The following is a 23,731-nucleotide window of genomic DNA, read 5'->3' as shown; positions in this document are numbered from 1 at the left end:
AGTCCCGAATGGTTTACTATTTGACAATTTTACACAGTCTGTAAAAGAGCTGGGGTGACAATGCTGCTCTCCTGCCGGCTGCTTGCTCTGCTTTGCCTTTGCATAAGCAAAGCAAAACCATCAGCCCCTGCCAGATCACCTCTTCCTCACAGCCTTCCCGGACCAAGGCCATTGTAGGGATGGGGGGATGCTCTCCAGACACCGTGAACCTCGTGGTTATAGAGACAGAGCTTTCTGTGAATCGAGGCATAGATTTAGAGACTTGCTTCCAAACAGGTCGCGGGGGACACAGGACTGACCATGTCCATTATGAGGGATGTATAAAACTTCTCCATGTTCCTGTTTCCATATAGTGATTTCCTCTTACCGGGCCTGATTTGGAAGAGAAGTCTATTAACTAGCCAGGATATTTTTCCTAGCAAATGGGGGAAACAAGTAGTGTCGTGTCCTTGTTACTATTCATCAGTTCTCAAAAGATGCTAATTAGTCTGCTAAAGAAACCACTTGGTTTCTCATTTCTTGCCCTTACCTTTTTGATCCCACTTTCCTGTCTATTTTCCTATTGCCTTGAAGACTGTCCTGCCATAGTTTTTAAAATCTTATTCTGCATATAGACTTTATGTACATATATATATATATATACTTAAGTCACTTAAGAATGCGACTTTTTAAAATGCTACAATACTAATATAATTCTTGATGCAGGTGAAGCTCAATGGGTACTCATGTTCTTTAGCATGTTCTCCTTTTGTGATGGAGCCTGTGGCATCATTTGGCAGCAGCTCCCTGTGGATACAGCAGCAATGCACAGAAATGGAGCGGTACCACCTTGCAGGGGAACCATCCTGGTAGCATAACGTCCTTCACACGCAGCCTGGACTGCTTGGCTTCCCAGCAGTGTAACCTTATGACTGCTCCAAAGTCCTGCTCAGTGTTCATTATCTTTGTTCCTCACACCCTGTAGGAGGGCAGAGGGGCAGTCCTGGCTACCAGGGAAAATGTCCTTCCTAAAGAAGCTGTAGATACATCTAATTCTCACCATGGGCTGCTGCAGTTTGTCACAAAAGGAAAGCAGCCTGCTCCGAAGAGGGAGGTCTGTTCAGAAATCACTCCTCAGGTAGAAGGTGAAGGCTTACTGCTGTGGTGGCAGAAATGAGAGTCTCTCACCCTTGAGCTGAAGGGTTCTTTCCATCAGACTGAGATACATGATATGCCTCAGACAAGAGGAAGTAAGAGTGAGGTATGAAATAGAGTATTTCTCTTGGAAATGAGTCATTCAAGGGATTTTTTTCTCCCTCCTCCCTGCCTTGGGTACCCACAGGTTATGAGCAGTCGCTTCCTACCCTACGACAACATCGTGACAGATGCAGTGCTAAGCCTGGATGAGGACACCGTGCTCTCCACCACTGAGGTAAGGGTCTCTGTTGCCCTGGGAGCCTGCGGGGCTCCTCGGCTCAGCCTGAGCGCAGCAGGCACGCTCTTCTCTCGGCTTTGTCGGTGAGCAAATGTTAGAAGATTTCCTGCTACACTCTTCAGATTTAGCACGTTGCACTTGTTTCAGCTACCCTGCCACCGCTTGTCGTCAGAGTTGCTTTTCGCCCTGGTTAATTGGCTCATCATTAGCATATGGTTCTTCCATTCTTTATTATTTTAGTAACATAGCTGCAGGCGGGTGTAGGCAGCCGAGAGCAGTCGGCTTTAATACTCTGTTCTCATTTTTCTGATTGGGGTAGCTTTTTTCCCCGCATTATCCATGGGGTGTAGGTGGGGAAGGAAGGGTGTCAGCAGCCGGGGACTGCTGTCGCTCCAAAAGACAGCGTTGCCCCCTTAATGCAGGATTTCACTGAGAAATGCTCTCACTATTGTGTCGCCCGATAAAATTGGAGATCTTTGCTAGTTTAGGTGTTACGAGTGTTTGTGCCAAGAGCAAGATAGCGCTAAGAAAAGAAAAATACTGTAGAAAACCAATTTTTACAACTGGGATGAGTATTGATTTCTGGAACCTCTTCCTGAGAACCACAGGGGAAACTGATGACAGTTTATATAGAGTGCAATATTTGGGAAATACATTATTAATGATGGCCAGGGAATAGCTTGAAAAACTCTATTTTCTTTTGTTTCCCCTTTTTTTTTCCCCATGTTCACGGCCATTCCCTTCTCCCCACCTCACCTTTATAAAAATGCTTTTTTGTCAGTGGTGTGGACCTTTCAGTGATGCTATCACTGCTTATTTGTCAGTGAAGAAATGCCTGACATTAGTCACCCATCACTGCTATATACCCTGAGATGTCACTGAATTTGTTCCAGATGGATAACGTTGCAACCGCTCTTCTCCTCACTGCGGATTTGCTGTGCTGTGGTTAGGCTGCTCCAGAAGGAGCCACGGTAGCCCTTTTCTGCTGCACAGATGGAAGAAGTAGTTGGCATTGAACCTGTTTGATACTAAGATTATACTGTGGTAGTTTCTGCAGGATGAGGAAGAATATGGCTGCTGCCAAAGCCCTTGTGTGCAAAGCCCTGCACAGCCAAAAAAAACCCAAACCAACCAACAAACAAACCAAAACCAATAAAAGGCTCTTCTTCAAGGGCTGGAGTTCCTAAGCAGGTTGTTGCTCAAGGTGAAGGGTCCTGTCCCAGTTGCCCTGAGGGCCATGGTGAGACCTCTCAGGGACTTCATTGTACTGAGGTGGAATTTGCAGCAATCCAGCCTGTGGATCCCGTGAGGATTTGGGGCTTTGGTTTGTTTTGCGTGGTATTTAGTCATCATCCAAACTTTGGAGTCATTCAGGCTTCTGGAACACATATGAAATAAATATTGTTTCTCATTCAGCTTGGCCATGTTTTACCCTGAACATTCTGAAACACAAATATTTGTTGGTTTTTGAGACAACATACACATTTCTTTGTGGCTTCTTTCCTCCTGCGAGCAGCCTGCAGCCGATATGGCATGTTTGCACGGCGGGTATTGGCTGTACGAGCCCCATGGCCTCTGTGCTGCACGGAGAACCAGCTGCCAGCTCTAGCTGCCACCCGCCCTTCAGCTTCAGCATGTCCTGCCAGGGCCAGCAGCTCTCCTTGGTGGTTCTCTGTAAAGAACCGGGGCCTTTCTGTTGCTTCGTGTCCCCCGTCATACGGCTTACACAAAGAAGTAGCACATTGAAACACTGGCATGAAACCCCTGGTGCGACACTTCCCTTGAAACGTGTGTGGTTGTCGTGGCACAGCTTCAGGGCTCAGAGAGAGCAATTTAGGAATATGGTCAAACATGATCACGTTCCTGTTGGGAGGCGCAGTCACCAGGCACATCCTCCGCTCTGTCTGACTCCAGCGGACTAAAGGTTTTCCATTCGCAACAGAATGGTGGATAATTTTTTTGTGAGGGGGTGTGTCGCAGAGGGGTGTTTGTGTGGGAAGTAATTAGAAATCAGCACGGGTCAGGAGTGATATTAGAATTTAAGAGACTGGCAGCCTGGTCAGCTTTTCCTGCTGATCAGCTGAGTAGTCATATTGCTGGAAATTACACAGGACGGGGACTGGGGTGTTTTTGATAAAGCGAGTTTTCTCTTAGGGTGGTTGCTTTAGCACGTCTCCCTGGTACCAAGGATGGATACTTGAAAGCACAAGTGAGGGCACTGAGTGCAGCTGCTTTATTATTTATTTAAGTTTGAGATTCTCAGACTTCTCTAAAGAAAACAGATGTCATGTTTTATGGGAAAGGCCTTTACAGGGAAAAAAAAACCCTTTAGTTCTTTCATGTGGTATTGATTTGGATGAGATCAGAACTATCACAACGGTAACTGGTTTGCGCACATTGTCTTTCTAGTTGGCCTCAGATTCCTTGAAACAACTTGAAAGAAAATAACCAGTCCCTAACTTTGTCTTGAGTACATGTGTGACTCTTCTGTTTCATAAAAACACTTGTAAATGAGAGAAGTCTGACAGTAATCACACAAAATGTGACTGTTCTCAGAGCAGCAGCTATTCTTTATCTAACCTCTACACCCTTGACTTTGGCTGCGTTCTTGGAAGGTTTTTCAAGCATTCCTGAGCAAAGTTTTAGGTACCTCTGGTACTGGAGGGAACGTGGTGTGCAGTGCAGAATCCCTTGTTTTCTTGGGTTTGAAAGGGACAGTTAGAATTGTCTTTAACTCTTCAAAATTTTGGTCTAGTTTGAGCTCCAAAACTAAGCTGAAATGGAACGATGGCCAACCAGCTTTATAGTGATAGTAATATTTCCATATGTATTTTTACCAAACTCCTTTCACATCTAGTGCTGATGAGCCTTCTGCAAACTACCCCAATCATCCCTTTCCTGGCGTTACCAGGTTTGTTTGGTGAGATCCTGGGGTAACAATGTCATGTCACCTTTTCAATTCTCAGAAATTTGAGTTATTTAAAAAGTTACAGCAAGACAATCAAATTAAAAAAACCACTATTGGCAGCATTTGACATCTTGTGGCTCACACAGTATCAAGCATTTTCTTAAAGTATAGGCTCCAAAAGCTTTGACTACATGAGAATCTTATCTTCCTCTTTATTAAACTATATGTTTAACCCTCTTGGTCATATAGGCAGTCTTAAAAGTATGACCTGCATGTACCCCAAAGGCTCAAAATGGATGGAGAATAGAAAAGGACTCCTCATTGATTGCCTGTTTTAATCTCACTGAGCCACCCTTATAATTTAAGGTGTTTGACTCCTGATTTTCCAAGCTTTGTGTTGACAGTACTGAAATGGTGAGATGCACAGAGATGTGCAAAAGGTTCAGTTTACCACATAGTTATTACCGCTCTATATTGCATCCAAGTATAAATACATGCTCCTACACCCATTCTTTCTGTAACTTGAAAAGGTTTGATATGTAAAGGGCATGCTTGAAAATGTTAATGTAATGCTGTGATGCTCTAGACTCCCTTTAACAGGAACCATTAAAATGTGCATAATTATAGGGCAAAATGTCAAGCAGTCGGTTTAATTTACTGATGAATACATAGAATTAATGTTTTGCAACAGTTCCAAGATTTCGAATTATGACTTAGTGGCAAGGTAATATTTTGTTTTGTTGACATTTGTTGAAACAATTTCAGTATTCATTTGGCCTGTGCCTTTGTCCGCAGGTGGATTTTGCCTTTACAGTTTGGCAGAGTTTTCCAGAGAGGATTGTAGGGTATCCTGCTCGCAGTCACTTCTGGGACAACACTAAGGAGAGGTGGGGGTACACCTCCAAATGGACTAATGACTATTCCATGGTATTGACAGGAGCTGCTATTTACCACAAGTAAGCACCCAAAGCATCTGCTGTCCTCCTTCTGTATGAAACCGAATAATCAGGGGGAGAGGGGTGAAGAACATTCTTCCGGGGAGGGGAAAAAGTGGAAAGATAATAGATAGCTCTGCTTTTTATGGGGCAATAATTTAAGTTCTTGGTTTAGCTCTGGGGATCTGGTAATCATTATGGCGCTTGTTGGGTCTCTTTGAAGTCACTTGTATTTTGAGGCACTCAGACTGCTCTTTTTAACATCAGGAATTACACACTTCAAAGAGTTCCCGAATTCATTAAGCTGCTCGGCTGAATGGCCTGTAGCGCAGCAGAAAGGAGGTTACTTGCAGACCAGCTCCGGGTATGTGTTGGCTGACAGCTGCAGTCTGCAAAGTCTTGGGGATACTCTAGAGATGTAGCACAGTGGACACTTCACAGATCAGGATATTGCAGCATGTTGGAGAAAAACCCTGTTGTTAGGACTCCAGCAGAACAAAGGTCTCTCTGGATTTTAGGAGAAAGGCACCAAATTCTGGAGTGCCTAATCCACATCTCCACAAAGGAGAAGACAGGCCATAGGGGATGATACAGGCCCAGAGGAGAATAATTTCAACAATAATGACAGCAGCATGCCAGTTAATAGAGTCCAGCTGAACAGTTTTGAAAGAAGAGATGGAGGATGAATTCATCACTATTGTCTGTCACATTATAGCAATGTCGTGCTCTCTTTCCTGTTCCTCCATTATCTTGATACTTAGGTCTGTACTGTTTCTTTCAACCCAGTTACAAAAAAAGGCGTATGTTCTATTTCCCCATTAGCACTATTTACTCTCTTGATGAGATACGGATCTGTTCTCCATTCTTGTTGGAGGATGAGACCGAAGAAAGGACGTGGTATATCCAGAGTTGGGTACAAAACTTGGGTCTCAACTGAGATAGAAATTCCTTGGAGTTTGTAGTCCCTGAAGGCCCAGTGACTTGTATTAATGACACTGCTTTTGGGTTCCAGATATTATCACTACCTGTACACTCATTACCTGCCTGCCAGCCTAAAGAATATGGTGGACCAACTGGCCAATTGTGAGGACATTCTAATGAATTTTTTGGTGTCAGCCGTGACAAAATTGCCTCCAATCAAAGTAACACAGAAAAAACAGTATAAGGAGACCATGATGGGACAGGTATGTATCCAGAGCATGTTTTAGCAGTTGGGATGGATTGATAATGTAAAGGTTTGGCTTCCAAGTTAGACTTTCAGAGTGATACAATTCTGTCTATTTTTTGCAGTTTTAGTTTAGCAGAACTGTAAACAGACTTTAGGTATCCTTATTATAATGAAGGAAAATCCAAAAGGAGAAATGGCAAACATCTACTGTACCTTGACAGCATCTCTTCATAGTTTTCTCACACGATGTTATTCATGGTGATCCCAAACTCATGGAACTGATTGTGGTGACCGGATTTCAGTTAAACTCCAGTTTTCCAATTAAATATTCTAGACATAAGACCTGGCCATGGAATGGTAGAAGCAGAAGTAAATTCTAGAAAGGTTTTATATTCTTAATTATTATTAATGAATGTAATGTACCAGGCCATCTCTGTGCTGCTTTAAAGTATATAGTGTGAGTCAAGCACTGACATCAGGCTGTCACAACAAAGGTAATTTATGGTATTCAAGCATTTTTTCCCATGAGGAACATTTTGTTCCATGGTGACACCATCACTCACTAGCAGCCATGAAATGCTTGCTTTAGAGCCTCTTTCAGCTACTGGATAAGCACTCTGTCATTGCAGAAATGGATATACCTTCCAGTAACAGGGGTACCTGGTAACCTAGGGGCACTTGTCCTCCTGCCCCCTGTGAATGAGTGATGGGAGGAACAGCAAATCCTGCAAGTCCTAAAGAAGCTCCCATCTCTGCTGCCACAGTGTCTGTGATCTGCACTACAAATAGTCCCATGATTATTGGAGGGCTGGAGAAAGACAGGACCCTCTATTTTCCCCTCACATTTTCTTCTGTTAGCGTGACTTGGATCATTGACTGGGAAGTGTCTGTGCCAGGTTGTGGACTCCCTTACCGGTATGCCACTGCCATCTGAAGTATAGGTAGTAATTCAGCAATTCTGACTCATCTGGGTACGCAGGAGACCACCTGTGAAAAAGAAGGTGCCATCCAGAAAGTACCTATTGCTTCTTGTTTGAGCTTCACCTCTCCACGGGGCCGTGCTTTGGCTATTTGGCAAAGCCTGAACATGCATTTTTCTTGTTACAGCGCGGGTGACTTGAGTCAGCCGTGAACTATAACTCTCTCCTAAAGACAAGTTGTTCCTGCAGCTTTGGGAAATGTAATGGGCCATGTTCATAATTCCTTGAAAGACAAATAAAAAATTAACATAACCTCAATGTTGTGACAGAGATTAATAGTCGTATGGAAATTCACTGTTAATGGCCAGAATGTCTGCTATAATCCTCCAGCAACAAGCTTTTGCTTGCCCTTTAGTGGCTCGGTATAATCAAGAGTCTGTAATCAATGCACATTATAACTTACCACTTCAGCTCAACTGGACGGGCCTTGGATAAAGATCAAGTCTGATACCCCATTCATTTGGCAAGTCCCTGACTCTATCAGTTTATTTGCATTTTAATTTGAGCTTATGAATTTGTATTTGTTTTTAAAGTAAAGTGGAAACATCAGTGCTATAGAGAGATGGAAGAGAAGCGGCACAACCTAAAACTTAGGTTCTCAGCATTCATAGTTTATCTTAAATAATAGTTTTATTATGTTTATACATGTACTTTAGGTACAGATAGAGAATAATAACTGCTTCAGAGCTGTTAGGACCTTATTTTTCTAGACGTGCTGAGTTTCAATGGACTTTCAGAGGGATCACAGCTTGCCTGAGCTTTGGGAAATCAGGCCACAGTATTTTGCCTGTACACAACCTGTGGTCTTTTTCTCAGGTCAGGGTTTAATGTGATGTAGCTTGGAACTTCAGTTCATTTTCTCTGTCCGTAAGATGTTACTGTCTTATACACTGGCCTCGGCCAGTGGGATTCCTGGGAGCACCCTGCTTGTCCCTGCAGGACGTCAACACACATGAGTAATGCCAAGCACGTAAGGACTTCTACTGAGCTCAGTTACAAGCTGCTTGAAATTACTCGTGTATCGATTTCTGCAGATCTGGACTGCAAAAGCGTGTTTTTGACCGCAGAAACCATAATAATGGCAGTGTGTTTTCCTCCTGCGGCTGAAGGCCATGGGCAGCAGCTGGCTGGAGCACAGGCACCTCAGAGGAAAGCGGTGGCCTTCGTGTCTCTCCTGGTGGTTTTTAAGGACTTGTTCTACCTCTGGAATAGCTTGAGGGTTTAAAATAAGAAGGGTGAGGGACGGGGTGAGGCGGAGTCTGGTTGGAGGCCTGTATCTAGTGGAGTCCCTCAAGGGTCAGTACTGGGACCAGTATTATTCAATATATTCATCAACGACTTGGATGAGGGAATTGAGTGTACTATCAGCAAGTTTGCTGATGACACCAAGCTGGGAGGAGCGGCTGACACGCCAGAGGGCTGTGCTGCCATCCAGCGAGATCTGGACAGGCTGGAGAGTTGGGTGGGGAAAAATTTAATGAAATAGAATAAGGGAAAATGTAGAGTCTTACATCTGGCCAGGAACAACCCCAGGTTCCAGTACAGGTTGGGGAATGACCTATTAGAGAGCAGTGTAGGGGAAAGGGACCTGGGGGTCCTGGTGGACAGCAGGATGACCATGAGCCAGCACTGTGCCCTTGTGGCCAAGAAGGCCAATGGCATCCTGGGGTGTATTAGAAGGGGGGTGGTTAGTAGGTCGAGAGAGGTTCTCCTTCCCCTCTACTCTGCCCTGGTGAGACCTCATCTGGAATATTGTGTCCAGTTCTGGGCCCCTCAGTTCAAGAAGGACAGGGAACTGCTGGAGAGAGTCCAGCGCAGGGCCACAAAGATGATTAAGGGAGTGGAGCATCTCCCTTATGAGGAAAGGCTGAGGGAGCTGGGGCTCTTTAGCTTGGAGAAGAGGAGACTGAGGAGTGACCTCATTAATGGTTATAAATATATAAAGGGTGGGTGTCACGAGGATGGAGCCAGGCCCTTCTCGGTGACAACCAACAGTAAGACAAGGGGTAATGGGTTCAAGCTGGAACACAAGAGGTTCCACTTAAATTTGAGAAGAAACTTCTTCTCAGTGAGGGTGACAGACACTGGAACAGGCTGCCCAGGGAGGTTGTGGAGTCTCCTTCTCTGGAGAAATTCAAAACCCGCCTGGACGCCTTCCTGTGTAACCTCATCTGGGTGTTCCTGCTCCGGCAGGGGGATTGGACTAGATGATCTTCTGAGGTCCCTTCCAATCCCTAACGTTCTGTGATTCTGTGATTCTGTGTGCTGGCAGGCTGTGGGAGGCCAGCGTGCAGGTGCCGTGGTGGAGCTCAGGTCACCCCACGGCACTGCCCTTGGCGCTGCTCTGACAGGGCGGCCAGCCATTCCGTTGGGTCATGGCCGACGCCTGATTTCTGCTCTCCTCTCCACAGACGTCCCGGGCCTCGCGCTGGGCCGACCCCGACCACTTCGCCCAGCGGCAGAGCTGCATGAACACTTTCGCCAGCTGGTTTGGCTATATGCCGCTGATCCACTCTCAGATGAGGCTCGACCCTGTCCTCTTTAAAGACCAGGTCTCCATCCTGAGGAAGAAGTACCGGGACATTGAACGACTCTGAGGAGCGCTGCCGAGGGGGCCGAGCCGCCCCCCGCCCCGCGTGGCCGCCGTGCCGGGGGCCAGACTGTGCCGCCGGCAGCAAGCGCCCGGCATGGCGCCGGACTGCGCCGGGCCCCGGCGGGCTGCTGCCACCCCAGACTAGGTCGTGTACAGTTTCATTATGGAACATTAAATAATTATTTTTGAAATGATTGCTATGCAGGTTTAAACTTTTTTAATGATCAAAAAAAAAAAAACCTATTAAAAACAGAGTTCTTTCTTTAATCAAAATTGTGTTGGTTGTGAATATTTCAAAGCTGCCATTTCTTTCTTTCATGCATTTGATTGTCATTGCAATTTTCATTCATTTTCCCCTGGAAAGTTAAACACTTGAATCTCAAGGGGAGAAACAAACTGAGCACAATCAGGACAGAGCCCAAGGATTAACCTTTCTCGTTTACTGCTGACTTTTAGATTTTTTTTTTTCTTGGTTTTCCCCAAGCCGGTAGCAGCCACTATGGCAAAACTCCTTCGAACGGACAGAAAACTGGAGAACCCCCAGCATGCCAGAGGGAAGCACAGATCCTGCTGCCCGGGAACCCCATTTTTAAAGGCGATCGGCCTGGCCTCGCGGGGGAGATGAACGTCCCTGCCGAGGGGCACACGGGGGACCTGGCAGGAGAGACACATCCCAGGGGCCCTGGGCACCGCAGGGGCCATCAGCACAGCGGCCACATGTGGCCTCAGCCTCCGCTGCCTGGGGCCTCGGCAGCTAAATTTCTAGAAATAGCTTTGGTTTGAGGGCAAAAGGGATGTGGGTGAAAAAAAGAAAGCACGTTAGTGCTCTCAGTGCACGAATTTGGCCTGTAACAAATTGGTTTATATGAAATCAAAGCATGGGTTTTTCTTTTCTTTTTTTTTTTTTTTTTTTTTTTTTAAGTGCAAATAGGTGGAGAAATTCCCTCCTGGAGGTCTGACACCTGAAGTAAAGTGCGTGATCAGACCCTGGGTATTGGCGGCAGCGGGTGCTCCCAGGCGTGCTTGGGGCAGGCTCACTCGGACTAAAAACCTGCCCCTGAAATACCAGCATTGCTCATGCTCCAAAATGGTTTTATCATTTCAAATGGGAGTATTTTTAAATTGAAATATTCCAGTTGTTCATTTCTCTGTAGTGCTATTCTTATTTAAGTGTTTCTTTCAACTCAAGGATGAAAACAAAAGCAGTGATTTTGGTTAAGAAGACACCATTCCTATTTGCTAAGAAAATAAGCACTTTAAAAATGTTTTGAACTCTAACATTTTGATGAGGTGCATTTGGGGTGCTGTGTAACAATTACCACCCTCAAGAGCTCTGTTAAAGTTACCACAAGAGGGTTTAGTGCCAGTATCCAGAAGACCAGCAAGCCTTTCTATACCTCATTCCTTGGTAAACAGGCGGTCTGGTAGGAGAGGTGAAGAGTAGCTGCAGTGCTAGGAAGGGTGGACCAGAATTTTCACCATTTTCATTTGGGCTCAGGCACCAATTTATTATGCAGCTTTAAGCAACTCCCATAACTGAGGCATGCCTCAGTTTCCTTATTTGTAAAAGTAACAGTTACTGGTTGTAGAGGGAACGCTGTCAAGCCTAAATAATTTCTCTTGCTAATAAGACCAGAATCCCTAAGTGGAAAGTTGCTTTAAAAGTGTAAAGTAGATATTGCTAAACGTTCTGATGCAACCTGACATGTAGAGTCTTGCAAAGAATGCTTTGCTTTGCGTATGTATTGCAGTATTTGAACAGAGCACAGTGAGTTAGGGCAGGAGCATCAGGTTCCTGACATTTTGTGTTAAATCCGAACCAAATATTTAAAGGAATCTGCCAAAACGTATGAGACTGCAGCATGTGACTTGTGGTGCTGAAAGGTAGAGGTACCACTTCCCCCCCCTAATTTTGCTCTCCCAGCCCCTGGCCACGCAGTCTCACCTCACACCTTCTGCCATGCTGGTGCTTCTGTGAGCCCATTTAACTCACTGAAATGGCAGAAAACTGTCCAGTGATTTATTGATTTTTTTAATGCCGTTTTAGAAAGTTAAATCAGCATGTGGAGAGATTCATAAAGAGGGAAGAGTTGGTAGGCAGGGCCGGGGAGGGAAGGGGAGCAGGTTATGGTCCTGTCTTTGTAGGGTAAGCTGCTAATTCAGCTCCCCACATCCCATAAAAACCTGAACCTCACTTCCCTGTGCTCTCAGGTCTGTGCTTGCTGATCTGTGGGGGAAGGCGAAGTCCCGGGGTTTGATTTTCTAGAGTGGATGGCTCAGCAGCTCCCATGTGGCTTTTTCCTCTTGCAGATCAGACCGTTCTCTCAGGGACTGGAATACACTATCTCCTTAGACTCAGTTTTTGGAGGATATGTCAAGCACTGGGTGAGGTTGGCAGGGCTCACACTTTGCTCTTGTCCCCGTTTGCAGTTAATGGTCTGTAGCCAGCAAGAGGGGCCAGAGAGAGGGAAAGAGGCGACCCTACAAAAACAAGAATTACAATTCTCCTTGGGTTTTAGTTAATGCCGTTTTGGGGCACGTGTGTTGGGTTTTTAGTAAGAAAGGGAGTAGCTAACCATTTTTGGAGTGCAGTGAGTCAGGCCAAGCTTCGCAGCTGTTTGACATTCTGTTATCATCACTTTTTTGGGGCAGCTGAAAGAGACTGTGCTAAAGCTCGCTCCCAATGTGGTTTGGGGCCCTTTCTGTTTACAAACTGCTAATTAAACAAGTAACAATGAAAGGCTTAGCACCGGACGGGATGCGGATAGGTAGGAGCGTTTCTCTTTGCAGCACGTTACCCAGGCACAGCCGGCTCTCTAGGAAAGAATGTGCCTCGCGGCCAGTCTTGGGAATGGCCGTCGGGCTCCGTGTCCGTGTCCTGGGGACCCAGGGGAAGAGCTGGAGGCAGATCCAGCTCAGAGACTCGATGTGTTACGCTCCGTGTGGACATTATTGTCCAGCGCTCCCAAGGCCACTGGGCACGATTCCGAGCCTCCCGTGTGTATCTGTGTTGGACAGAGCTGTGTTGTTTCCTTAGTGAATGAAATCACCCTTTTATCCCGTCCTACATGCGACTTAATGGTTCCTTACTCTTTCTTTTCTCCCTCCCCTTAATTCAGATGGTGCTGAAACAAGGTTCACTCCTTGTTGCTCCTTTCGTAGCTTTTGGTTTTTTAATTGTTTTTCATTAACAGCAGGCTATGTTAGCCTTTACTTTACAGGTACTTGAATACCTGATGACTTGACTGAGTGTTACGCATGTGGCCTTTCGTAAAGGTTACTGACCTTAATTTAATCAGGGGTGAGATGGATGGATGGATGAATGCGAACAGATCCATGCCATTAAAACAGAATAAAAGTAGGGATTAGAGTTTGGGAGAACTGATGAGTTTTTAATTGAATTTATTAAAGAAAATAAAAAAGAAAAATAAAAGAAAGAAACCCTTCCCAGTTACAATTTGAATGAGAAGGAGGAGGGTTTCATGATGAGAAAAATGCGGCACAAATATAGGGGCAAACTTCCAAGATAGGAAGTGCCTGGCTCTCCTTGCAGTCCCTTGGGCCTGTACAAGATTTTATTTGCCCTCTTTCTATTTTGTGAAAAACTCTAATTATTACCATAACTTTTTCTAGATGTGAATGTTTAAGTTTCATAACAATTTCATAGTGAACACACTGGTGTGCTCATGCGTGGCTATCGAGCGCTTTGATCTTTTCCATCGGAAAACATCCTGGATTTGATCAATTTGAGATTGCAATTTCTTGTTTAGAGCCAACTTTGACAAAGAAATAAATCTTTCACCCATGAGCGCCTTTTAAAATAGCTCATTTACCAAAATATGTCATTTGGAGAATGGAAGTAATCGTTTGATACCGAAACAATGAAAGAAACAGCTAGCAGTAGACATGGGGAGGTTACAATATTTAGGTTCCCAGTGTAAAATCCAGTGTCCTCCTCTTTCTTGCTCCCCTCACATCAAAACTAAAAGTCCACTCAGTGTTTGTCGTAACATCTGTATTGATCGACAGCAATTTTATTAATTCTTCCAGTGAAACATTCTCTTCCGTCACGGGGTGGGTTGGTGGTCTCTTTTTTGCCAGGCTGGCTCTGCTGTGGATGGCCCTGCAGGCCGCAGCTGGACAGGGCCCTTTCCCCGGGGCTCCGCGGGTCTCACAGCGGGGCCTGGGGTCTTCCGAGCAGGGACTTGCCCTGCGCAGGGTCTCAGCTGGTGTCCGACAGAAATAAAACCGCACCTTTCAAAACATTGTACATCTCACCCTTGTTTAAAACTAAGTCAAGCTAGCCTTTATACTTAACCATCTTCGCACACGGTTTTTAAGTTGGAGTTAAATTAGGGGGGGTTATGGGACTCATCGTATGCTTTTGGATGCTCCCTCCCACAATTTCAGAATATTTTTAGTGACTATTTCACAGTGAATTAGTGATGATTCAATGGGCCTTGCGATCTTGTACATAATCCTGTATATTTATTTTGAGAGAAAATATGTATAGTGTTTGGATTATGAGAATGGAAACCTGAAATGGAAGTTCTTAGGTGGGCAAATGTAAAGCAAAAAAGCAAACAAAAAATACAATCTTATTTTGTATAAAATGTACATTTTTGAGAAAAAAAAATTTCTAATGCATTACCAATGTTTTCATAGTGCTGCCACATCTTTTTAAAAGTGTTTCTCCCTCTTTGTTTGACTATTGACAACATGGTGCAATTAAACCTAAAGGAAGTGTGTGAGTGAGAGATAAAGAGAGAATGAGAATTTTAAAAGCCATATAATTTGGTTTACTTCATTAACCTGTATAACATCATAGGTTTACCATCTAAGATAGGTTGCTTTTATAGATAGTGTCACCAAAGACTTTTTTTCTTAAGATTTATTTTGAAAAGTTGTTAATAAAGGACGTACATTTCTGTTGCAGTGTGGTTTTATTTTTAAGGTAGAATAACAAATTTTTCTTGTACTCTTGAGAATACAAACTTGGGAACATGATTGGCAAGGGTCTCAAGTTCAGGGAAGTTAAACGAATGGCTCTTTATCTGCTGTCTCCTCAACTTGAACCAAGTAATGGCCATATGTGTATCCTGTGCCTTTGTTACATAGATCTAGTGCATGGTATAGGATCTATACAAAGTGGTAACTAGTCCAGCAATGTTTACAGGTGTTTAATGCCTTACCTGAGGGCAGAACATTCAGTCTGTGTCACTTGTGTGTGGCAGGACGGTATCTCTGCCTTGTGACACAGTTGTTGGAAGGTGACTTTTAGAAGGCGTCTCTGTAAATGCATGTGCACAAAAAGGATTCATACACCAGCCTGGAGGCCTTGGAAGGCTGATCCCTGCAGGCTGAGAATATATTCATTTATTGACCCATATATATTGTTAGAGGGTTATCAGAAACCTGTCACAATCAGGGAGATCGCATTCATCCCACCTAATGCTAGATGCCTACAAAGCACTCGTCTCTGTCAGAGCTGGACCTACCGTCTCCCTGAACAAAGTATTGCTCAGGCTTCTTCTCCTCACCTGTTGCAGACGTGGGCTTCAGCATGAGAGAAGTCACACCTCACGTGTGCTGGTTTCTCTCTCCTGACAGTACAAGCACACGGATTGCAGGTCCTGCCAGCAGATACCAACATCTGGTCAGATGATACCCACACTGGGAAAGTGCCTCATAACACCAATGGGCTCGGCATCATGGCTTATAAATCTGAGGAATTAGTCACTGGTTTGTTCCCACCAGAGATATCTAGGCTGGCCACCTGGGGTTCAGACTGCCAGAGCTTGGAGAGGTCCTTACATCGTCATGTTGTCTGATCTGCCAGTCATAGAAGACTGATGTGCCTTGGGAAGAGGCAGAAAGCTGTGGGTGAGCTCCTGGTCTTCTGAGTCACTATGGCTTCCTCCAAAACAGAGCATCCCAACAGCCATTGGTGTTTGCTTCTGGCTGTGGGCTTCTCCCTGCCAGAAAAGCAAAAAAAACGTTACCCTGAAAACGATCCCAGAACAGTGTTCCTACTCCTCCAACTCCTGAATTCTTGGCTTTTGACCATGTTATTTGTACAGAACAACTTGGGGTGGAATTCACTTGATTAAACGCATATAGCTACACCTGCAGGAGCTCCCAGAAGGCCATCATCTACAACAGCAGTTAGCACAAGCTGGCTGGGGTAGAGCTGTAGTCTGCAACCCGACTTCCACGCTGTACACGTCTTGGAGGGGGTGAGCTAGCTGTGGAGATGGAGTGCGTCAGATGTACGTCTGCACCTTCCAGCTTAGTTCCACCTGAAAAGGACCCAGTTCGTGTGCTCCAACGCCACCCACGCTGTGAGCCAGAGTGAGGTAAGTGGGGAAGACTGGATAGTCACTTTGGAAGTGTGATGCTGAGCTGAACCCAACCACTGCTGTCGCTGTGCACCCCTCACAGCCTGGTAGTCAGTGGAGATCAAATCCAGAATAAATCAGACAAACAGGACCCTCAGAAGCTTCTGCTGCCTTCATCTCTGTTCTATAGAAAAGTAGGTCTGTAAAGGAAGCAGCAGCTGCATTGGAGATCTCTGTGTTGTACTTGTTAGGTGAGGGGAATCTCATATTCAATGTCAGTTTTGCTTGCTAACCTGCCACACTGGGAATAAAAACTGATTTTTAGCTGGAGTAAATCAAAACCAGGTCCGTGAAGCCCCTGGGACCTTGCTTGCTTACATGAACTGAGGATCTGGCCCAAAATACTTAAGGCATAATCAGCTCAACTGTAAATACACTTTTAGGGGTTTTCCAAACAATCTCGCTGAATGGAGACAGATAAGACCATTGGCACTGATCAACACCTTATTTTATTGTCTCTTTTAAATGATTAACAGAGAGAAAAGAAGCAAGTCTCTGCTTTCCCTTTGTAAAGCTATTGGCTAATTGCATCCACAATGCTATCAGAGAGAAACAGATTTTGCTCAAGTTTTGAGTGGTGTGCCAGTGACATTCCAGTAGCAGCATGATGTGCTTTATTCCCCACTTCTGTCTCTCCACATGTCATTCAGGGCTGTATGCGGATTTTACGAGCTGCCTGCTCCAGGTGCTGCTGGTGCCAGGTAGCTGGTTTTGCACATCACCTGCATTTGTATTGCACATTAGGGATGGATGGGTGCTCCACGCTGCAGCTCGGGCTCCTCCTCATTTCCTTTCTGTAATTAACTATTGTTTTGCTGGTGGTGCTGAAGTGAATCTAGGAACAGGTTTTTTGGGTTTTTTTCCAGAGAACATAAGATAAAGCCATTTATCAGATTACACAAGAAGAAGAATGTGATGTTAACAACATTTGCTGAGTTAGTGACTGCAAAAAAAGGACACAACACTCTCTGGAAGTTGCAGCAGAAAGAAGAATTTTGAGTCTGTAAAATATTTTCCCTCCAATTTCTCCCTTCCTCTCTACATAGAAGCAGCTCCCATTCACAGTCATGAAACAAGACAACAGACCAGTTGCTGGCATGTGAAGGGTACATGTTGAGTTTTCTTTGTTTCTAAATGGGATCCACATCCAGTTCCTGCTTGTATTAAGCATCCTGAGGTCTGTGGCATCCCCAGTGGGTTTTCATTTGGTGGTCCTGTGTAAGACTGAAAAGGTCCTAAATTTTTAGGAAGAATTTAGGACCTTGTATGGCATCTTGACTTGGAGATGGAGAAGCAGAGGCATCTGCAGCAGCTCTGCTCTTTCAAAAATATGAGTCTGAAATTGACTAGTCAGATGTTAAAAAATGTTCAGTTTTTAGTTCTACCAGGATTTGCTATGTGGCTACCAGAGTTTTTCTGAAAATGTGCCCGATTTTACCAACGCATCACCTAAACCTGTCGTGGAGCTCTGTGATGCAGCAGATAATGTACCGGTGGCCTGATCGCCATATGCACACTATGGCTACCGCTGATGGAGAATCAGGGACCTGGGAAGACAATATGAAAATGGACAATTTAAGAGTATCTGTAATTGAGTTTGAAAGCTGAGAATTCAAAACACAGCAATGAAGGGCAGTAGAGCACGAGGAAATGGATTTTCCTCTTGCTTGGATTGGTGTAAATCCTTCTTGTTTGTGTTGAAGACAATGGATTGTTTTGAGCCAGAAAAAGGGTGGAATTAGACTTTCAAAGCATGAAATTACAATACCTTTTTATTCAGTGATGTCTTGATCCTGCTAGATAACAAAGTACATTTAGAATGTGAGCAGCACCTTGTGAGAGGCTGCCAAGAAGACATACAATCCTCTGCTTTCCCTGAAACAGGCAGCTAGAGTAATATGTTAATGCCAACCAGTGACTACATTAAGATTATTTTTAATATCCAGCAAATCCTCAAGAGAAGCTGAAATAAAACATTTGTCACTTTATAATTTTTAAGGAAAATGCATACCAGTTCATTGCAATTCCATTTCCCTCGCAGCAGTAACAGAATTGTTGCTATTAGGACTAAAACTGAGTCTAGCTCAGGAAGATCTAAAAATTGAGAATTGCTTGTGATACCAAGCAATAATGTTGTTTTCAAAATCCACAGATGATTTAAATGCAATCCCCTTAAGTATTGAAATCTGTCTAGTTCACTCCAAAGGCAAATAAATCCAACATATCTTTTTCTCTCTCTCAGAGCAGGGCCAAATTCTGCTATCAGCAACACTGGAGTAAATCCAAAATAACTGTAGTTTTCCTCCTGCTTTCCCTGAGCCCCAAGCCACGGTCCCACAGGAGATCAGGGAGCTTCCTCAGCCGTGTGGCTTTGGGGTGGTCACGGCTTGAGATGGGCTTGGGACAGCATCTCCCCCTGGAAGGCTTTGCTGTGCGGATTGTGCTGCTCTGCAGTGCAGGTCCAGAACTGGGACGTGATGTACAGTGTGGGGATGGGGCTCAGATTCCCTGAATTGCTTTTTATGGCCCCAGTAACAGAAGCCAAGTCTGATGCATTTGGAGGGATAATGTCAGCACTAAGTAAAGTGCCGAGGAAGACAGTTTTCATGTAATGAGACCGAGGACTGGTTGATAGGATTCTTGGTCCTGTTCCCAACTCTTCTAGTGATTTATTCTGAGGTAAAAACCCATTTAACCTCTCTGGCCCAAACTGTTCCTAAACAGCAAGTGGATATTCATAAATATCTCCATTTTGCAAGGAAAAATGTGGACTTCGAGGGGTTCATGCCAGTGTTTTCTGGTCCTCAGATGAAGCACTTGGTTGAAGAGTGAAAATTTGTGATGCCATGTCAAAGACACTCTGGAATTGGTACTAGCAGGTGGGGGCACTGGGGGTGTGGCTGCTTCTAACCCCCCTGTCTCGTTGCACATGTAGCGGGTTGCAGCCTCCACTCATCTATTCTCCTTAACCTCTAAATGAAGAACGGGCTGGGGAAAGCACAATGATTTATGGTGACACACAGCAATAACAACATCGCAGTCACAACCACTTACAAAAATGGTTCAAAATCATTATCCCTGTATAACAGAGGGGCAGACTTTTGAGATCTGGTCTTGTAAGGCATGGCCACCTCCACCTGTTGAGTCCCAGTCTATTACAATTACAGACATAAACTGTCTGCAGCTCCAGCTGTTCTGGAGGTTACCTGTGTCTTCAGGATCAATTTAGGAGATGTATGGGTTCAGTGGGATACTTCTCCATCAGCTTGCAGGCTCTCAGCATGCTGCTCCAACAGAGAATCACTGTGGGGGTGGAAGTGGCACTGGGCAAGTCAATGGCAGGTGCCCATTCTGCACAGAGCTTGTGGAACCCTGCAGAGCTCCTGACCAAAGCACCCATGATGGTTTTTCCCAGCCCAGCTCACTCTCAGTAGGCTGGGTTAGAGAAGGTCACAACTCCAGCTCTTGGGCTGGGTGAAGAGTAGCAGAGAAACCTCCCTGCTGCCTGGTTTGTGGGACAGGAATTTGGAGAGTTGGGCAGGGGGTAGCTGTTGGATTGCTGGTGTTGTCTCTCAAGGAGTTTCAGAGCGTCTCAGAGGGTCTTCAGCATCTTCCCTGACTATGGTGGCAAGGGAAAAAAAAAAAAAAGGCAAATCAGTGCCAGGACAAGGAAAATAATCCAGATTTCCCAACAACTAACATCTTTCTAGGACTGTTTTTCTTTTCTTACATCTGCACTGCTCTGGCATTGGCTATTCCCCAGGGTGTCATGTAAACAAAGAAATCTGAGCCTTCACGTAGCCCTTGGAGTTGAACTTTCTGAGGACAGCCTGCCTGGCTTGTGTATATGGACTGATGCCATGCGAATGAGTGAAGTCCCACTGTATTCTGCAGCTGGCAAACCTGACTGCTTATTTAGTTTTCCAAGATTGTACCCAGTTTTCTTTGACTTGGGGGCTAAAAAAAAAAAAAAAAAAAAAAAGCAGCTGTGTTGTTTCAGTCAAACCAAACCAAGGAAACTGTCAGAATTTATGCAGGGCTGGAGCCCTGACTGCTGACCCTGACAAGCCAAACTCCGGGCATGTGCAGTCAGTGCCAAGGTGACCTCTGAAAGGTGCTATTAAACCCAGTGTGCCAGGCAGAAAAGTGTGTGAGCACCTGTGCGCAGAAATGCTGAAAACCTGAGGTGCCCAGACAATTTGTTTTGCATCCTGAGATTTTCCAGCAATGGCCTCTAGTGCTTTTCATGTGTTATGCATCAAATGTAATCAGCTGCACGCCACAGTGTGATGAAGTGAATGCATTGGGTCACTAAAGTGCATTAAGTGCCATTTACTGCATTGATCTAATTCTGTCCCTAGTCAAACTTATAATAACTGTCGCTGTCCCTTACTGCTGCTTCCCTTTTCCTTGTACTGCTGAGCAGGCAATGGCATCCACGTTCTGACCCGATGGAGCAGTTGAATCGGGCAGATGCCCCAAGCCCACTCCATTGGTCCTGCCTTGCGCTGGGCAGTTGGTCAGAGGGTTGTACATATCCCAAGCTCAAAGCCAAAGGCTTTTCTCACTGCCAAGCATGGCAGCTCTGGTGTTTAAGATATTCAAACCTGCTCACATTGGTTATTTTTCTCATGTAAGCTATACTTTGTGCAGGAGTTTTTCCTTTAGCAGAGCACGAGTTGTGCGTTGCGCAAGAGGCAAGTGTGTGAGCACAGTGGGTTTGAGTCTGGAGAATGGATGTCTCCTTCAGAAGAATTTTCTCTGCAGGAATTTGTTTATGTCATTCGCTCTATGTCCGCATTTCCCTTTGTACTGCTCTGTAAGCGCCAGGGCAGGTTGAAGGTCAGTGCGCAGATTAATTGTCCATGTAGAAAAAAGATTTTTCTTTCTTCTTTTTTTTCCCTCTCGAGTGCTTACACAACCTCATTCTTTACTGAAGAGTGCTGAGTCTTTCTTTTTTCACTTTAAATTTCCAAAACACTGGTTTAAGTGTGCTCCAGCTTGCACACTTGTGCGATTATCCATTTTTATCTGGTTACAAATTTATACGTTGAATTTACAAATTATATTAGAGGGTTTTCCAAACCTTATGTGAACATTTAACTTTCCACATGTAACTCCAGGCTAAAAGATTCTCTTTGTGATAGAAAGTTAGTATATGAATACTTAGAAGTAGAGAACTCTTCATTTTTTTTCACCCCATAGCACAATTAATTTTTACATTCAGACATAGGTTGGGCTGGGGAACGAGGAAGATATTGCTGGATAAGATCATTGTGGCCCTGCTGCTCCTGGGAGCCTCAGTTCTCTGCGCTCTGAAGCAGTCGACTTCGAAGGGTTTCCCATCAAATACTTGCTATAGTGTAATTTTATACAGAGAGTGCATCATTGTCTTTAGCTGATTTAACTGTACTTCCATTCATGATCTACAGTTCCCACCCTTGCCATCTGAAGTGTCTGAAAAAATGAGGTCTGATGTGGCCCCAAGAATATTGCAGGGGCCAGTTTTGCTGCTAAACCCCAGCTGCTTTGTGCCAGTTTACTAACACAAAGCAGATGTAAACCCAATTTAACTGGTTTTGTGTTTACTCTGCTGCATCAGAGTGGCTCTTGGCAGCTGAAGCATAGCAGAAAATGGGGTCCTTAATGCTTGATAGCTGGCATATGTCCTCTACTTGGGGTACACATCTTGCCCTTGCAAGGAGATGTATAGTACAAGTCTTTCATCTATAGATGTTGTGATCGTATATTCAATGAAGGCATCTGGAAACATCCCATTAGGAGCAGTAGAACGCTGTTGTTTTGCTGTTGACAGGAATGCAGGGGTGGGATTTGCCTGCTCCTCACTAGATGTCTAGTATATTTTTAAATACTTAAGGGAAAGAAAGGACAACCTGATTCTACTGAAGATACAATAAGAACGTAAAACTGCTGTTGGAGCAGCTGAAGAGTGAGGAACACACCAGAGCTGGCTGAGGAGGACACCTGGGACGTGAGAAGAACCTGATCTGGACTGTCCTCTTGGCAGTGGAGTATGACGGGACAGTAGCACTCTCACAGGGCTGTTGTGCATGTTGGGAAGACAGATTTGCTTCCCAACAGCTTCAGAAGGGCTGTAGAGCCATTTCCACAGAGGAGAAGGAAAGGGGAGAGACAAAGGCTGTCCCTTCCAGCAGAGCCATCAATAGCTCATGTGCTTCAGGAGGTAAGAGCTAAGGGAATGGAGGCTTCCATGCTTTGTCCTCCCACGACCACCCTCCTGCTCTGCTGCAGAGCCCGTTTCTTTGTCAGCTTCTTCCTCTTCACTCCTTTTTTCTATTGCTTTTGGAGAAGTTCACTTTTTATGACTAATTAACAATTAATTTGGCTAGAGAGCAAGGAAGCAGAAAGACGTGGTAGAACATATGGAGGAACGCACTGTACTTGGTCCCTGCAGATCTGAACTGAGAAGTGAGGTCCAGGAACAATCAGTTTATGAGTAGAACGGTCTGGGAACAAGCTCTAGAAGAGGAAGAAAAGTGAAATGGCAGCAAAGATCCACATCATTTCTCCCCAAAAGTTGTAGAGAAGGTGAAGAAAAGCCCTGAGGAGTCATTAAAAAGATATGAGAGCAACCAGAGAAAGTGGCAAAGGCTTCTAGACTGGGAAGGAAGAGAAAGAAAAATTGGGCCAGATTTTTTGTAAAGACCAAAAGCATCACAACTGTGTTTGTATAGCTATGAGAGGACAGAAGGTGTTCTGTCCCGGGGGACTTTGGGGACTAGAGGGAGACAAACCTGTCACCTGCTGGTGGAAGGGAGAGGGAGGTGACTGAATGAAGTGAGCAGATGGAGAAGGTCACATGTTATTTGCCTGGTTTCTTTTGTAAGAAATCCCTGGAGACGAAAGTTCGATGGGACAAGCCGAGGATTTGAAGAGTGGGAGAAAACGTCTGACTGGGAGTCTGGGTTGGCTTGTTTCAGAAGCTGGTTGCTTAGTAAAGGCAAGAGAAATAGAAGATGAAAGCTGTCTCTGATGCATAGAAATTTGACTGGCTCATGTGATTTCCACTATCGATATTCTGTAACATGCTAATGAAAGCATCGAGTCCTGCTGCTGGAGTGAGACATGCTAGATCCAGAGCTGGGATTTGGTGTTTGGTGCAAAGAAAGGGAACAGAGGGTACAGAGGAGTGCAGGGGAGAGTTTGCTGACACCCATGGACTGGAAATGGAGAAAAGCTGGAAAACGGCTCCAACTATACAGCTGAAACAGCACAGGGTCCATTTTCCAGCCCTGAGGCTGTGTCACAGCCTGGCTTGCATCCACTCACCTCAAATGTTTCCCTTCCATCCCT

At 44.9% G+C, this 23,731-nt stretch overlaps 1 protein-coding gene across 1 annotated transcript in view; it reads left to right on the top strand.

Annotated features, from left to right (window-relative positions):
* Window positions 1-10,272, top strand: part of EXT1 (exostosin glycosyltransferase 1) — a 180,721-nt gene extending 170,449 nt beyond the window's left edge. Inside the window, exons 8-11 of the mRNA XM_065629769.1 lie at window positions 1,322-1,411; window positions 5,118-5,278; window positions 6,270-6,441; window positions 9,817-10,272. Coding sequence (XP_065485841.1) covers window positions 1,322-1,411; window positions 5,118-5,278; window positions 6,270-6,441; window positions 9,817-10,002 — 609 coding nt within the window. The 3' untranslated portion in view covers window positions 10,003-10,272. The remainder of the gene's footprint in view (window positions 1-1,321; window positions 1,412-5,117; window positions 5,279-6,269; window positions 6,442-9,816) is intronic.
* The last annotated feature ends 13,459 nt before the right edge of the window (window positions 10,273-23,731 follow it).

The sequence above is a fragment of the Caloenas nicobarica genome, chromosome 2 (genome assembly GCF_036013445.1).
Source record: "Caloenas nicobarica isolate bCalNic1 chromosome 2, bCalNic1.hap1, whole genome shotgun sequence".
In the NCBI taxonomy this organism is placed as follows: Eukaryota; Metazoa; Chordata; class Aves; order Columbiformes; family Columbidae; genus Caloenas; species Caloenas nicobarica.
The sequence above is the reverse complement of the archived record's forward strand: the minus strand, read 5'-3'. Positions and strand labels throughout refer to the sequence as shown.